This window comes from Sciurus carolinensis, chromosome 1, assembly GCF_902686445.1.
Source record: "Sciurus carolinensis chromosome 1, mSciCar1.2, whole genome shotgun sequence".
Taxonomy (NCBI): Eukaryota; Metazoa; Chordata; class Mammalia; order Rodentia; family Sciuridae; genus Sciurus; species Sciurus carolinensis.
In genome coordinates, this window is record NC_062213.1 from 184,476,945 (window position 1) to 184,494,012 (window position 17,068).

General features: G+C 48.5%; 1 protein-coding gene across 1 annotated transcript in view; it reads right to left on the minus strand.

Annotated features, from left to right (window-relative positions):
* Nucleotides 1–5,293: 5,293 nt before the first annotated feature.
* Nucleotides 5,294–17,068, minus strand: part of C1H1orf94 (chromosome 1 C1orf94 homolog) — a 36,528-nt gene continuing 24,753 nt past the window's right edge. Inside the window, exons 5-7 of the mRNA XM_047528427.1 lie at nucleotides 14,785–14,862; nucleotides 10,903–11,111; nucleotides 5,294–5,555 (exon numbers count right to left, since the gene is read on the minus strand). Of these exons, the coding sequence (XP_047384383.1) occupies nucleotides 5,480–5,555; nucleotides 10,903–11,111; nucleotides 14,785–14,862 (363 nt within the window). The 3' untranslated portion in view covers nucleotides 5,294–5,479. The remainder of the gene's footprint in view (nucleotides 5,556–10,902; nucleotides 11,112–14,784; nucleotides 14,863–17,068) is intronic.

Sequence of the window (17,068 nt, forward strand, 5' to 3'; positions counted from 1 at the left end):
GTCCCATATTCTGGATGGTCATGTGTCAGTTTGAAAGTGGGTTCCATTACTAAGGAGAAATTGTGAAAAGCATAGTTGGTACCAAATGGAAAACCCTATCATTCTGGGGCACAAATAATACAACTGGGGTTGCCCTCCCAAAGAGGGGAGCCTGAGAGGAGGATTTGAAGTACAAAGGCTGAGTTGGCTTCCTAGCTTCATGCAGCCCCCTTCTTCCTCTCTGAAGGCTTCCCTCCAGTCTTTAGCCCTGCCCTTCACTCTTATGGTTCAAAAGTGGGGAGTGACTTAGAAGTATTAATTGTCTGAAAACTAAGTAGCCATTAACCATAAGACGTAGGTTCCAACAAAGATCTTCGCTTGGAACTATGTTACTGGAAACAGGGAGGTAGGAGGCAAAGACAGGATATTGAATTTGAGTCACCATGTGATCTTAAGTAAGATAACTTAATCACTCTGAACCTTAGTTTCTGCATATTCAATATGTATTTCACACACATTACAAACATTAGATAATAAAGGTGACGTATGTAGCACTGTGCCCGCTGTACTGTAAGTGCTTCGTGATTAGTAGTTGTTGCTATTTAATGAAGAGTTTCTGAAACCCACGAAAACACACTAGGTCTCAGCTTTGTTGCTTGAATCATGTAGGGCTAGCATGAGTTTTAAGACTTGCAAATAGAATTGCTCTAAGGAAGGAGACAGAGGAATTATGACTTGAAAACAGACCATGCAAGAATCAGATGCAGGGGGCAGGAATGTTAAAAGAGCAGATGTCACTTGTCTACCTCTCTGAATAGGCTTGGTTGTCCCTCATAGGTGTTCTCAGAGTTCCCAGTATGTCCCCTTGAAAACCTCACCAGCTTGCATAGTAACGATTATGTAATGGCCATGCTTAGGAAGTCATGGAGGTGGACGCTGCATCTCTTACCCAGCTGTATCCCAGAGAAAAAGTGTTTGGGAATATATGCCAAATGGATGAGATGGGGGACAGGGATGGGTTGGTAGGAACCCAGAGGGTCTTGGAATTTGCAATCCCACCCGGACTCCATGATCCTGAATCAGGAAAAGTCCTCAGGGTGCCTCTTGCCATTACTTTCCGACTCCTTCTGGGATTTCTTGAGAGGAGAGCAGAGTCAGGGAGTGCCTGTGTTGGAAAGGTGTTGGGCATTGGTGCCAGGCCCCCCTCTTAATGATTCCCTTTGAGAATTTCTTCAGAAAAAAAAAAATACTATCACAATGTTAGAGAATCCAGTTCTTAGCCAGCCCGGGAGGAGGACTGGGCCCTGGGCTCTGGCTGTGTCGGGGCAGCTTGATACAATTCAACAGGCATTTTTGACACATACCACGTGCCAAGCATCGTGCTAGATGTGTTCCACAGGCAGTTCTCTCTCCCTCTCTCTCTCTCTCTCTCTCTCTCTCTCTCTTTAAAATAAACACTTATTTTGATTAAAGTAACACCAGCACATGTTTTAGAAGGTCCAGAAAGGAGGCAGCAAGCCCTGGACCACCATCCCCCCTACAAACCCACTTAGCTTCTCACAGGCAACCCTTCAGCCCTCTGGGCTCTTTCCTCTGGGGTTTACCTCCAGATTTCTGGATGATTAAGTGAATTCCATTGTCTCTTGAATCATCCATTTCAGATATTGCCTCTGACCTCCTGTTGTGATAAATGGGGACTTCAGCTCTATTCACACCCTTCTTTTCACCTCCATCTTCCCGCCACGGTTGTATCGCTATTCCTGTTTAAATCCACATCTGAGCTTTTCATTATTATGGCACATAAATATTGTTCACTGCCGAGTTAATAATAATTGTTTCATTTTTTATTTGAATGTATAGCTAAATCTTTCCACCCCTACCAACCATTATAAATCACTCTCAATACAATTTTCCAGAGTCAACTCTAAATAATCTACCATTTTCCTTTTCTCCAGTCTGTCCCAGCCCCATACCAACATGCCTCTTTTCTAGGGGTGGGTTAACTTCCTACTTCAATAAGTACTGGTGGTGGCGGTTCTCCCAAGGAGATCTGTGTCATGCCTCTTAAGCTAAGACCTTCCTTTTTCCTCCTTCCTACCCCAGAATCTCCTGGTCTGCTCTTCTGCTTTGGGTTCCTCTTTACTGCATTCCATGTCTTTTTTCTTGGTTTACCCCCTCACCTTATTGGGGCGCACCCTTCCTTAACTTTCTGACAAAGGCACAAGACACAGTTTTTGAAACTTTACATATCTGCAAACATCTTCATTTTGCCTTTATTATTAAGAGTTTGGGTTTTGAATTCTAGGTTGATACCAGGAAGAGTGACCCACTCCTGTAATTCCAGTGACTTGAGAGACTGAGGATTATAAGATTGAGGACAGCCTTACCAACTTAGTGAGCCCTGTCTCAAAATAAAAAGTGCTGGAAATTTAGCTCAGTGGTAGAGCCCTGCCAGGTTCAATTCCCAGTTTAAAAAACAAAACAAAACAAAAAAAAGGTGGAAATCAGTTTTACTCAAAGTTCTGCAAAGTTCTGACATCTTCATCCCAGATAATGTTACTTTTGATAGATCTGATACCATCCTCATTCTTGGGCATTTGCCTGTTTGTAGAATCATGTCTTTGTTTCTTATATGCTGGAAATTCTTAAGGCTAGGCCTTGATACAGGTCTTCTTCATTAGTTTTGTTGAGCATTGACTTGGACCATTTGATTGGGAAATTTCCTTGAACTTTTCATCATTTTCCCCTTCTGTATTTAAACTCTGCAGCCTAAAACTCCTCTTAGTTAAATGTTGGGTCTTCCTGACTTATTCTCCCTTTTTTGTATCTTTTAGCTCCTATAACACATCCTGTGTCTTTTTAAATTCTTTTTCACAAATTCCTCCAATGACTACTTTCAACCCATTCCTGAAACAATTAAATGTTATCACTGTTTTAATTTCCAAAAACACTTTGTTTTTTTATTTTTAAACAATGCACACATAGAATATTGTCCTTCTATTTTAAATACCCTGTCTTCTACTATGGTCTCCATTTCCTTAGTTCCTTTCTAGTTTTGCTTTTATCTGTTTCTTGTTCAAGACTCCATTACTGTTAAGCATCAGGTCCTAAAAGATGATCAGAAGCTTTGGTAAAAGGCTGTTAGTTGTAGGTTAATCCATTGGTCCTTTCAAAGGTCATTGGGACAACTTTCTCCAGAGGACCCTCCAAATTCTGCTCTGAGTTAGAACATAGATGTTACCATTGGAGTGTTTATATGTGTGTTTCGCTTAAACCCCATTTTCCATGTGGGGTCTCATCTCCACAATCCATGCATACTCCATAAGTTTCTCTAGAAAAACTTCCTTCTGCCCCCTATGGAGCTGTCTGTGGTCTTTGAATTAGTGGGACCAGGATAGGAGTTACTTATTACATCAACCCTTTGCTTTCATTGTCTCCAGTCCCACCTCACAGGTCCAGCACCTGGCACCTCAAGCTCCTGAGACCTTTAGACACCCATGGCTTACTTCTTGTTGACATCTCCTTTGGCAGACATTTTCACTTTCACTTGATTTCCTCTGTTCTGTTCAGACACTTACCACTCCTGCATCCCATTTCTGCTTTTGTATATGGGACAGGATTGCTGACTTCTCCCAGGTTGAGAATGGAGTTTATATAGGTTTTCTTGTTCTTCTGACTTAACAGTGAGTTTCAAGAGAAGAAGAACAGACACATCTTTCCTTTCTCAAGTCATAAATCTGAATTAAGCAGACATCATATCTACACGAAGTCTGCAGTACCTTTTAATCATCACAACTCTCGCATTGCCATGAACAGAACTGAGGTTCAGAGGGGTTAAGATCCCTCTGAGGTTGACATTGGAAAGTGACTAAGGAACCAGATCTGGCCAAGGGCAAACCCGTGTTTGTTCTCTTACACTCTCCTGTCTCCTGACATGCTGAGATCAGGGGAGGATGGCAAACTATAGCCAACCTTGACCAATACCTGGATGTACGATTTGAGGACATCCTGAGGGGCAGACTGTTAATCAAGGATGTCAGAAAGAAACAAGGAATTCTAGAAGTAGTGGCTGAAGGGCTCATGGAGAAACCCAAACCTAGACCATGGAGAAAGGGAGAAGAATGTAGTTCTAAGGGGACTTGGGAGAGAAATTGATTTCCAGGGATCCAGAAAGTCCAGTGAAGCCAACGGTGCCATGCCACGTGGTCGAGAGAGATGCTGTTGTGGCCACTGGCTTAACTCATCCCAAGACACCAGTGTCTTCCGATTTCCCAGGCTCTCACTGGGTGTCAGGATGAGAGCTCAGTACTGACTCTCACTGTGGGGCTCACTAATAAGGTTGTGCCTCCTTCCATTAACCCCTGTTTAATTTAGAGTTTATTGAAGCACAGCACATAGACTTCATTTCTCAGACCAAGTCTGGTCAGGGATGTCTGCCTGGAGCATCATGAGGAGAACAGGTCTGTGGCTCTGTCCAGGCTCAGGGGAACAGAATGCCATGATTGATTACCAATGCCTGCCATGGGTGTAGTTTTGGAGAGTTAAAGAACATGTGCTATCATGGCTTCATGTCATCTCCTCTTTCTGAATCTGTGTCCTCCATCAACGTGATCAGGATGCCTTCAGTGTCCTTTTCTGAGTTACTGATAAGAGCTGGAAGAGGTAAATCCAAGGACAGTGCCATTAGGTGCAGTGTTGAGATTAACCGGCAGGTTGGCACTGATGTCCAATCAATGGATATAGTTTGTCAATTAGGATTTATTTCTCCATTATTTTCCAGGTCACATTTTCCCATCTTGTGTCCAAGAGAGACCACCAAAGAAGGGAGAAGGCATTAGATCTAAGGGAACTTGGGAGAGACAGTGGTTTCCAGGGAGAGCACAGAGGAGAACACATTCCTTTTACAATGTCTATTCTTGAGAGGCATAAACTGGGATGTTGGGAGATGAGTGGATCACAGAGGAAAAGAGATAAGCCCTCAAACTTGCTATCCCTGGGGTCCCACGTTGAGAGAGCAGCCCTTGGAAGACTCCAGCCCCTGGTCTCTTTTCAGGTCCTGAGGAAATGTGGAGTCTTTTGGGGAAAATGAGGGGTGAAGCTTATGCAAACAATAACACACATGCACAAAAAACAAACAAACAAAAAAATAGGCACACACCAATTCATGCAGCTCATAGTTTTATCATAAAATACAAACTTTCTAAAATTAAGTGTCTTACTTCTATTTTACCAACAACAACAAAACAAAAACAAGAAATCACTCATGTTAGCTAAATACAGGTACATGTGTGGTTGAACAAGTGTGAACGGGGAGTGTGTTCAGTGTGCTATATGTGAGTGCTGGGCAGCAGGTGCATCTGGTCTTGCTGTTTTCTGCCTGTGACCTGGTCGGAACCTTGGCTTTCCAAACTTCATACCAAGCAGTTGCAGAATCCGGAATTCCAGAGCCTTTAGCCCTGACCCAAGGGCTAAGCGGGGAGGAAGGAAAAGAGAAGGAAGTCTAAAAATTTATGCCATTCCCACTGGAGGAAAAATAGGGGCTGTTCATCAGGGGCCCACCAGACGTCGAGCCGAATCTGGAAGAGAGGAAGGATGGATGCCATGATGAGAGTCCTGATGTTATTGGAGAGATTAGGGAAAAAAAGAATATATTAATTTTTTGTCTGTCAAAGACTGTGAAGACCGTGACAGACTTGCAGGCTGAAAGCTTTAGCATAATAATAAAAAAAAGTGTTGACTCTGGGGAAATAAAATATTAAAATGACATAATTAGAGGACAATAAAGAGCTTCTGCTGCCACTGACTTGGACCAGGAAGCCCATGGGAGCCTCTAAGGATCATTTCTATGGGGCCTACTCTCTTCCCATGTCAGGAGCACAGAGCTGGGAGTCCCTCAGGATCTGAGCACCTTACCTGTAGGTCTGTGACCACTCAGCTGCCTCAGAGGAGCAGCTGTGCTTTCAGGAAGATCAGAGAACACAGGGCGGGTCCTGGCATTAGTTCTGAGAGTCCAGACGACCCAAGCACAACATCCCCACTCACCTTGCTAAGTTAGGGTCTTCCATTTCAAGAACAGTCTGAGAAGCAAGCCTTGGAACATTATCAGGTGCTGGGTCTTTACTAAACCCTCAAGGAACAGCCTAGAAGCTGTGAGCCTCACTTTGTAAGAGAAGTAACACACATACACCTCTGCTTTTTCTCCTGACACACTCCTATTCTTACTTCAAAAGAGGGTTCTAAAGCCACCTCCTCTGGGAAGCCTGCCCTGACCTCTCCAGATGGGATGATGTACTCTTGCTTCTGGGATCTGATGGCAATTTCTTTACCCATCTGCTAGGATACTTTGAATGAATCAGAACAGAGCTCACCGCAAACTGCAGCAGAGCAAATGGCTAGATTTAGTCTAATCCAGGGCTTCTCAACCACTTTTCAGGTGGGAAGATGCATATTTCAGAAGAGATTAGCCTTCAAGGCACCCTCCCATGAATTGATGAAACAACCAAAGGAGGACCACGGGCGGGAAGAGCCATGGAGACACACCACCGCATGAATCTGTAATGCTGACGGTATCTGTCGCTCACTGTGAGCATCCATGGACCAGCCAGGCTTTGTTCACTAAACAGCTTCCACAGGCAGAGGGTCAGATCTGGACTCCTCACCTTGTATCCAGCACCTGGCACAAGGCAGGTACCTAATGAGGAATGAGTCATGCCAGCGGTAACCACATCCTTTTTTTCTCTTTCAAAAATCATATGGGAGCATAAGTGATTGAAAATATTATTTTAAGGACTCCCTGGATTCCACTCTGATTGAGATAATGAAGGTTGTAACCCATGACCATTATCAGTAGCCAGGACTCCTGACACATCTGGTCTCTGATTGCCACACCCCATGCTTCTCGTTCCTCCAGGTTCAGAACTTACACAATCAGACAAACTGCCAAGGGCATGGTCTGGGCAGGATGAACACATGCTAGAGGGTCAGGAGGAGGAGCAACGGTGTGGATAGAACTACCAAGGCATGCTTCCTGGAGGAGGAGGAGGAGGAGCAGCAGCAGCAGCAGCAGCGGACCTGGCTTATTGAGTCTGGTTGATGCTGTGCCCTGCTTTGCCTGGGGCAGCCTCTGCAACGCTGTTTCCAGTGTAATTATTACTCCTGCCCCTTTAACTCTCAGATTCATTGCTGCTTGGAAGATCCATTGTACGGCTCTCCCGCCCTGGTGAAGTATGCAAACTCCTTCCCTGAGAACAGGGAGGCCCGTTGCTCCTTCCTCTCCCACATCATACCCTTTGGTCTCTTGCTTTCCCCCTTCCCTGTGCCCCAGACCAAACCTTCCCGTTAGGCCCGTGCATCCTCCGCCTGGTGCAGCCTCACCTGGCTCTCCCTTCTCCTGGCACTGCTTGCTCAGAAGCTCCCAGCGCCACCTTGTGCTCTGTACTCCCGGGGCCTGTGTTCCCTAGGACGAGGCCAGGTTTTGCTTTCCATTGCCGGGATCCCTCGCTCTCCTTCAGGAAATGCTTCCTGCTTTCTGGTACCCTCCCCGAGTCTCCTGCTCTTTCTCCCACCTCACTAGAGGAACCTTCTTAGATCCTTGGCTGGTTCCTCCACATCTCCAGCCTTCCCTCCGCCTGCTGGGTGCTCAGGCCTTGGGCCTCTTCTCTTCTTTACACACACATTGCCTGGCCATCATCCCATCCCATTCTTGAAATATCAGCCATATGCTAATGACTCCCCAGTCTTTCCCCTGAGCTCTAGATGCCTATATTCACCTGCTCCATCAACTGTCTAACAACCACCTCCAAGTTCACAGGTCCAAGTCCAAACTCTTTTACTCTTTTTTTTTTTTTTTTTGGCAGTACTGGGGATTGAACCCAGGGTCTCATCCATGCCAGGCAAGTGCTCTACCTCTGAGCTACATTGCTAGTCCTCCCCCCACACACCCTCTTTTCTTTTCTTTCTTTCTCTCTTTCTTTCTTTCTTTCTTTCTTTTAAATTTTGAGACAGGATCTTGCTAATCTACCCAGGTTGGCCTTAAACTTGAGATCCTCCTGCCTAGCCTCCCCTGTAGCTGGGATCACAGGCATGTGTCACTGCGCTAGCTAAAGTGCAGTGATCTATGGATCTATGGTAAACAGATCCTTGCTGTAGTCATGCTGGCGTCCGCCTCTTGCTGTGCCCACTCGCCTGTGCACACCAGTCCAAAACCGAGAGATCATGCCGGACCTCCTCCTTTTCCACATTCCACATCTAACCATCAAATCCTATCAACTTTGCTGAGGAAATGAACATCCCAGGCCTTTTCCTTTTTCTTGTGGTCCTTTTCTTTTTTCCTTGTCCCTTTACTTGTGGTCATTAGACCGTAGACAAGGCTCCAACCTGATCCCCTGCACCATTTCTTACCCTCACCGTCCATTTCCGTACAGTGGCTGATAGGTTCTATTTTATACGGAAGTTTGGAACTCGTCCTCGCCAGTTTGGAAGGCTTCCTGGCTTCCCACGGTGTGCCCACCCACCCTGTCTGTTTGGCCCGGCCTGCACCTCCCATCTCCATTCCACCGCTCCTCCCTCCTCTCGGGATCCAGCTACACGTTCCCATCTGGGAGCCTCTGCCCTTTCTGTCCTTTCTGCCCAGAGTGTCTGTCCCCCGCGTACAGGCACGGTTCATTCTCTCATTTCATCTAGACCTCGGCTCAAGGGACCTCCCTCCACTCTCCACACCCTCACCCTGGGCACCTGGCTGCCCAGGTTTGTTTGCCTCCTTCCTGGCTCTCTCCTCCCCTGGAATGTGAGCTCCTTGAGACAAGAACTCATTGTCTAGTTCACCGCGGTGCCTGGGACGGTTTCAGGCACAAGAAGACATTCCATCAGGGCTTTTTGAATGAATGAATCATCCCTTGGGGGACACACTCCAGCACACTTGGTATGGCTCTCCAACTCGCTGTCCTGGTGGTCCCAACCTCGCAGGGTGCCACCTCTTCCCACCACCTGCCACTCCTCTCTCGTCACCCTCCTTTTTGATTCCAGTGGCTCCTGCTGTCCCCAGACTCTGTCCCACTTCTCAGAGTGCCCCTTCCTCAACCTCCTTCCTCCCCCTCTCCTTGTCCCTCTGCAGAGCTGCAAAGACCACCCTCAACCCTCACTCTTCCTGTCCTCCGTCTTTGCCTCCCAAGGCCATCCTGAAGGGACCTTGGGGCACTTCCCTCCCAGGACAGCCAGGTCTAGTTGGGGAGCGAGCCTCTCTTCCATTGTCCATAGCCACAGCATAGACTGTGGCCACTCTTAACCTATGGGTACTTTGTCTGGGTCCCTTTGCAGACTCCTGGAAGGTGCTAACTCCTTGTACTGACCCCCTCTGTCACCTCTGGACCACACCCCATCACCTGTTTCTCCCGGTCACCCACCAGTTCCCTCTGATGTACACACATCTTCCATGGATCCCCAGGCCCAGCCACCAAAAGCCTTCAGTAATCCACCCCCAATCTCCCTTTTCCAATCCCATTTTCCATCTTTTTCAGGAACAAATCTAATACTTGTCCCCAGGCCTTGGGCTTGCCCTGTACCTTCCTGCCTGGGGGTCTTTCTCCTCCAGCCTGGAAGGTACTGGAACCTCCCATCCTGCAGGGGTCCTGCCTCTGGCCTGAGGCCACCCTGATGGTCTTCCTGAGTTGCCTGGGCACTTATGTGCTTGTGCCCAGCTCTCATCTGCTCTCAGCTCTCTGAAGCGTCCTACTCATCTGCAGGTCCCCTGCAGGCTAAATTCAAATTAACTACAGGAATTAGCTCAGCACATTGGAGGTGTGTTGGGTGCAAGCCACCATGAGGTGCTCTACAAAGAGGAGGAAGGGAAGGGGGAGGGAGGGAGGGAGACCGAACCAAAGAGATAAAAGGGGTTGTGGATATCGTGTTCAAACAACACTATCGACCACCTTCTTGAATGTTTCCCATGCACCCTAGGAAATTAAATGATCTGAGAATTCCGACAGTTAGGAAATCTGGTTATCTTTGTTTCTCACAGCTTCCCCTAAACAGATCTGACTGCAGAAACCTCTTTCTAACATTTATCCCTTTTAACGAGACATTCAGGGGACAAGCAGATTGAAAGAAGGAGAGTTTGGGGACATGACAGTACAGTGAAGGGTCTCTGATGGGAAGGTGGGAGGATGGGAATCAATGTCAGGTCACAGAGTCTGACTCTAATCCTATTAACTGAATTTCTCAAACTGGGGCACATGCACCCCGTGGTGTGCCTGGGAGACCACGCGGAGAGCAAAGCACGGCCTGCCTCTCTGAGCATCAATACCAGTTGAAGATTTGGTGGGTGGGATGAGTGGCTGGTCATTATTATGTTAAAACAAACACAAATGTGTTACTTATCGGCTTGTAAAATTGGAACGGAATCGTCAGCTCAGACATGGAGTTTGTGTTGCCTGTTTTCTGCTAAGCCCTCAGATTATCCCGGGAAACAAGAGTCTCTCTGCTGTTTGGGGGGCTTTGGTGGAAAAGTGTGAGCAGCTCTGATAAGCAGGTGAAGGCCCTTCAGCAGGGTTGCCAGGAAGTCAATGGGCGGCTCAGGGGATCAGACTGGCGAGGGCTCAGGGTGCAGCCTGCGGAGGGACAGCCGGAGGATCACCTGGGCACATCCTGCTGTAAACTGAGCAAGTGGAGGGGGACAGCATCAAGCTCCCCACCTGCCTCCTGCTGAGCGGGGTGCCCATTGGTTTCTGCCTGGGCCACTGCAGCTCCGCCACTGGATTGTAGGGCCACACTCCCAAACAGAGGGTCCTCCCAGGACCTGGATTGAGCTCACCTCTGCACACAAGGGTCTTGCGTACCAAGAAAGGCTCTGCCAGCCCACCCCTCTCACCCCCACCCCAGCAGCTCCCTGGATTCAAGTCAGACCCCCAGTGTGGGCTGAGGACTTACCCATATCCTTGGGGGAAGAGGTATTGCGGCCCATCTCCTGCCATGGGGGAAGGGTCTCGGGGGTTGGCGGACAGCTTTTGAGGTGTTCTCTGCGGGTATGGATAGTTGGGCTGGACGAAGGGGATGTAGCTTAACAGGGGGGTGTAGGACGAGCGGAAGATCTGCTGTCCCATCTGCTGTCCCATCTGTGGGGGGTTGTATGGTGTCACCTGCAGGTCAGAGAGGAGAGAGGTGTAAGGTCACCATTTCTCAGCCCAAAAGACACAAAAGACAGTATGTTGGATGGGAAAAGTCCAGAGCTCAACTTCTGTAGTGAGCTTGGCAACTTACCTAACGTATCTAGGTCTTGGGTTCCTCATGGGGAAAAAGGGCAGATACTCCACATGGTGTGGCAATGGAGTCAGTTGATTAAGTAGAGACAGGCACATGATAAATAGCTTTTAAATATTATTTGCATTCTCTTCCCTGTCGTCCTACCTCAAATAACCATCCCCAAAGGTTCCTGTTCATTTATAAAGTTTTTATTATCCCCCAAATCTTGGAATCTTCACAATTCTGGCTTCCACCTTAGGATCTCAATAGATGCCAAGTCCAAGACAGCCTGTCCAGTGGAAAGCCCTGTGCTGTCAGAAGCATTCTGTACCAGTGCTGTCCACTATGGCCATCGTCAGCCACGTATGGTTACTGAGCACTTGAAATCTGCCTGGTGTGCATGAGGAGCTGAATTTTGAAATTTCTATTTAATTCATTTAATTAAAATTTTTAAATTTAAATTTAAATAGCTAAACAGAGCTAGTGGCTACCATATTGGTCAGTGTGAGAATAGGTGGTAGGGCAAAAAAAAGGGCAAGGAGTCTCGGTTCAAACCCAAGGGAAAGACAGGCGCTCGGTGGGGTTTCTGAGACTACCTGGAACAAGCTCCCACCAAGGTGGGCTCCAGCTTCCCTGCTCCGGACAGGGCATCACCCATCTTATTTGCTGATATTCCTACAACTCCAAGACAGTGCCTGCCACTGTACCATCTTGGGTGGGTTATACCGTGGCTGCTCAGTTTATATATGCTAAGTGAGTCAGATGCAAGGGCTCAAGCCCGCAATCCCGACTCCTTGGGAGGCTGAGGCAGGAGAATCCCAAGTTGGAGGCCAGCCTGGGCAACTTAGTGCGACCCTGTCTCAAAATAAAAAATGAAAAGGGTGGGATGTAGCTCAGTAGCAGAGATCCTGGATTGAGTCCCCAGTAAACTCCGTGCAACAAAAAAGTTAAATGCATGCAACAAAGAGGGGACTGGGAGGTGGGAGGAAAGTAGGACAAGAGGGACCCCTGAGCTTCTGCTGACCTGAAGCAGTGGGAACGCTTGGCATCCTGAGCACTCTATTCCTCTACCAACAACTTCAAATGGGAGGCAAGCTTTCTTATCTGGAGCTGACCATCCTCCTGTGTGCTAAGGGGACTTTGGATCAAGAATGGGGAAGCTTCTGGGCTTCCACTTTGGCAGGAAGGCCTGGAGGCCCAGGGTTCAAGGGATCTGCACTGGGACTGCCCCCCTCGCCCTGCACGCCCGGGTCTGATAAGCACCCACTCAGACTAGTGCCCATGGAGCCGTCAGGACGTGTGGGCCCTGCCTACGGATCCTCTCATCAGTCCTTTACACGGCTCTGGGAGGCAGCCATGATCATTCCCATTTTGGGGATGAGGAAGCTGAGGCTCAGAGGAGTTAAGTGACTTGCTCAGTGAGCGTCTCCAGTTCTGAGTTGGTGTCAGAACCCCCACAGGGCAAGCCTGGAGTCTGGGCCCTGTTCCAGCATTGTTCTGCTGTGCTCTCTCTGGAAGCAGAGCCCCTTGCCCTGGCCCTTGTCACTATCCTCACAGTGGGGATTCAGGGTCTGGTGCAGATGCAGGCACCAGAACCCTGAGAAGACCAGCATGCCAGGAGCTCCCAGAAAGGAGCCAGGAGAGCACCTCCCAGGCAGAGCCTGTGGGCACATGGACAGAGATACCCCTGGTCTTCATGGCAGGAGAGGCCCCTAAGCCTGGAAGAGATGGGAATGGGTGAGTCTGGACCCAGAGCACAGGCAAGCTGTGTTCAGAAACTTCCCCGTGACTCCACAGAACCAATAGAAGTCATCAAACAGGGCTTTGTATATTTCTCTAGAACCATCTCTAAATATACCCTTCACTGACAAAAGCAACAGATCAGTGTGCCCTGAATGCCACATTTGTATAAAAATGTTTATATAAACAGATGCCACTGGAAAGGCACATAAGCAGTGATTGCCTCTAAGTTTTAAAATTTTTTACTATGTTTTATATTACATTTTTTCAAATACACACAGGCATATACGCACACGCATATGATTGTCTAAAAAGACTGGAGCCAGACGGGAGATCCCACTGTTGCTAGGGCGGAGGTGATAGACCGAATTCCCTGAGGGGGACTCAGGATGCGAAGGGCTCCTACTGCTGACAAAGCAGTCCTGGCCCAAGGAACAAAGTGGCCTACACCTTCTCTACTTTCTGGAACATTCTAGCATATTCCAAGTCAGAGTGCTGTTTGCAGGGAAAGTGGAGGGATCAGTGGGGAGGGAGGAGAAGCAGAAGAATCTGGAGCTGGGGTGTGGGGGACCCATCTGAGTGTGAGATGCCAGGCCCTGGGACAGGCTGGTCTCTGGTGCCCTCTACACCCCCATCCTCACACACACCTCTGCCCCAAGACCCACTGGCTGCTGTCCATCTGTGTGTGCACCTGCACACCTGTGCACTCAGGCAGCTTGGGGGCCGGTATAACTGTATCTGCATCTCTACCTGCTTCTCTGTGTGTTGGCACTGCCGTCTCTGTGTCTGTGTATCTGTGTATGAGAGGCGGTAAAGTAGGTAAAGTAGGTGTCCCAGGATGTGGAGGTCGGACCCTAATTCTGCCACTCTGTGATTGTCCAACAGGTGTCATCCCAACCAACCTGTGGAAGTAACCTTGCCAGATTTAGCCAATCAAACTTCAGGACACCCAGTGAAATCTGAATTTCAGATAACAATGAACAAGTTTTTAGCGTAAGGGTAGGACATACTAAAAGGTATTCATTGCTTATCTGAAATTCAGATTTCACTGGTGTCCTGTGTTTTAACTGGCAAGCCTGCATGGCAGGAACCTGACTCCTCGCACCACTGTGGCGAGGCAGACTGCATGATTTGCTTTGACCAATGGAAGGTGGGTGGCTGTCACCATGCACCAGCTCTGTACCTCATGTGCTCCTGCCACCCAACACAGGGGGAGCAAGGGCTCTTGCAGTTTCAGCCCAGACTCCAAGGAGGAACACAAGGAACAGAACGGAACCCCATCCACAGCCCAGTTCTGCCAACCTGTCAACTCCCGAATGAGAAATCAATATTCATGATTAATTTCTGTAACCCCAGTGGCTCTGGAGGCTGAGGCAAGAAGAGTGCAAGTTCAAGACCAGCTTCAGCAACTTGGTGAGAAACTATCTCAAAACTTAACAAAAAAAGTCCCAGAACTGCCGAAGCTATCTGCTGCTTCAGCAAACCTAACCTGCATGTTAACGCTAAGATCATGGGCAAAGTTGCTTTATATCTCTGTGTCTCAGTTTCCTCATCTATCACTGGCCTCATCCAGTGGTTGTAAAGGTTGGTTTAATTCAGGTAAGGGCCTGGAGCATGGTTAAGGGCTCAGTCAAGAGCCAGCTGTGGTCATCATGTAGGGACATTGGTTCATGTTTCCACACATATGTTGGTATGTGTCTGTACTCTGGAGCCAGTGGTGTGCTAGGAAGCATAGCTGGTGACCGGTTGGACCAACACGAGGCAGCAGGTGGTTCTTTTACCCCAAAGCCTTCATGAAACTGGGGAGAGGAGGGGAGGTCTCGTACTCACCTGTCGGGAGTAACACCCCAGCTGGGGGTGCACCGGCTGCTGATAGGGTGTCCTGGCTGACCGCTGCGGGTGCAGGCCCTGAGGAGGCAGGGAGAGAGAGGCTTGGTGTTTCTGGGCAAGACCTGCAGCCGCTCAGCTCAGCCTCTGGCTCATACACCTGGGTCTGCAGACGGAGGTGAGCTTGTCCGGTCACACTGCCTCCGTTGCTGCCTGAGGCCAGCTAGAATCAGGCCAGGACAAGAACAACTCGTGCCACACAGAAGCCCCTCTGAGTGTTGAAACTGCCTCCTAAATCCAAGATCTGCCCTGCAGCTGCCCTGTGACTGTGGGCAAGCTGCTTGGCCTCTCTGAGACTTTTTCCTTGTCTACAGAATCATGCGTGTTCAGACCTGCAAAGCCCGTGAAGAAAGCCACATTCTCTGTTGCTGCCTACGCACCTTTGCCACATGCTTTCCCCAGGCCCCATTCCTGCCTTAAGACATGAGGTGTCCCCCTGCACCCAAAAAAAAAAAAAAAAAAAAAAAGACATGAGGTGTCCAGGCACGTCCATGTGAGTGTGTGTGTGTGTGTGTGTGTGTGTGTGTGCATGTGTTGGTTACATTAACACTTACTTAAGTACATCTGCACGTGTGTTTGCACCTCTCTCTATGCATCTGTTTCTGTGCACAAATGTGCAACTGTGGCCCCAGGTGTGTAGCTGGGGTTTCTGCTGCTGTGGGCCTGTGTGCGCAGGTACAGCTCACGGTGAGGGTTAGTGTGGGGATAAGGAATTAATGCATCGAAAGAGCTGAGAACAGCGCCCAGCACGGAGTAAGGACTGGGTAAATGTTAGGTCTGGCTCTCATCTCCCACTGCCCCCTCCCTGGAAAAGGCTCTCTGGCAGCTCATGAAAATTTTATTCCAATTCTTTCAGGGTGTGGGACTTTGGGGGTGTCCCTGTGTTCACACACAGACACAAAACACACACGCACACACACGCAGCAGATGCAGCCCACGTCCCCTCCGGTCTCAGGTTCTGCTCTGCCTATCTTACGTCCCTCCCCACGACAAGGCTCAAAGCCCAAAGCACCTCTCAGCCCAGGACCTCTTCCCACGTCATCTGCACTCTGAGGTGCTGCCTCTGTTCTGGGCTCAGTCTGCGCCAGTTACCAAAGGGGCGAGGGCAGACACTCTGCTCTTGATGTCCCCAGGGCTCCTTGTGAAAAGCTATGGATCCCCTGACCTGGGGTGGCGGCAGGAGCCCCTCAGCTCCTGCTGCCCCACCTTCTAAGTTCCCAAGAGAACACGCACTCGGTCTCACACTTCGGATTTTATGACCTTTTCCCTTCTCTGGGACTCAATCCTTACACAGATCAGTTTATGCTGCGGCTACTGCTGATTGTGATGAACCCATCTCACCAGGGAAGAAACCGGGACTCAGAGCAGTTGATTAACCTGCCCAAGGCCACAGAGCTTGGAAGCAGCAGGATCATTACACCCAAATCTACCAATTTCAAAATTGGCCTTCTGTCATCTCAGATCCCTGGATCAATTGTTTTGAAGTTAGATAGCATTGTGAGATCTTGGGAAGCTGCCAGAAGGTAGATTATGAGGTCTGTTGTTACTACTGGAGGGTCAACTCTTTGTATGGACCCCTTCAGCTGGGCCTGTTCAGTGCACAAAGTGCACTCCATGAGGAGCCCAGCAGTTCCTCCCAGCTAGGGTCCTTTCACTGCTTCTGCCCAGAAACTGGGGAACCTTGTCACAGTAAACCCTACAATACAAACATCTGCCTCTCTGAAGACAGAGGACCTTCATGCTCAGAAAATATGTCCAAATCTCACCCACTCCAAAAAAGTCAAGTCGGAAGAAATCAGCACAGCAGAGTGATACCATCCCGACTTAATACAGCAAACCATTGCAAATGAGCTTTCCATGGTGAGCTCACTAAACACGATCCTGCTAGTGTTCCTCCTTTGGAGATGGAAGTGCATCCTGCTGGTCTTTGATGTATTCCTGAACTCACCCTGGACTCCAGCTTCTTGGTCATCTTTTGAATCCTCTCACCTAGCACAATTTATTTGCTCCGCTTATAAGCATGGAGCAAAGGTTTTTTAAATTCCTTAAGTGAATGAGTAAATAAATAGAAATGGGTAAATCGCTAAGTAGGTAAATAAATAAACCATGAATAAGCAAGGCTCAAAGGCAAGGGTAGAGAGGAGTCGGTGAATCAAGGAGGGACACGTTTCTCTCAAGACCTATGTAAAGGCAGCGTGGCTGATGTGACGCGGGCAGGCTTTAACCC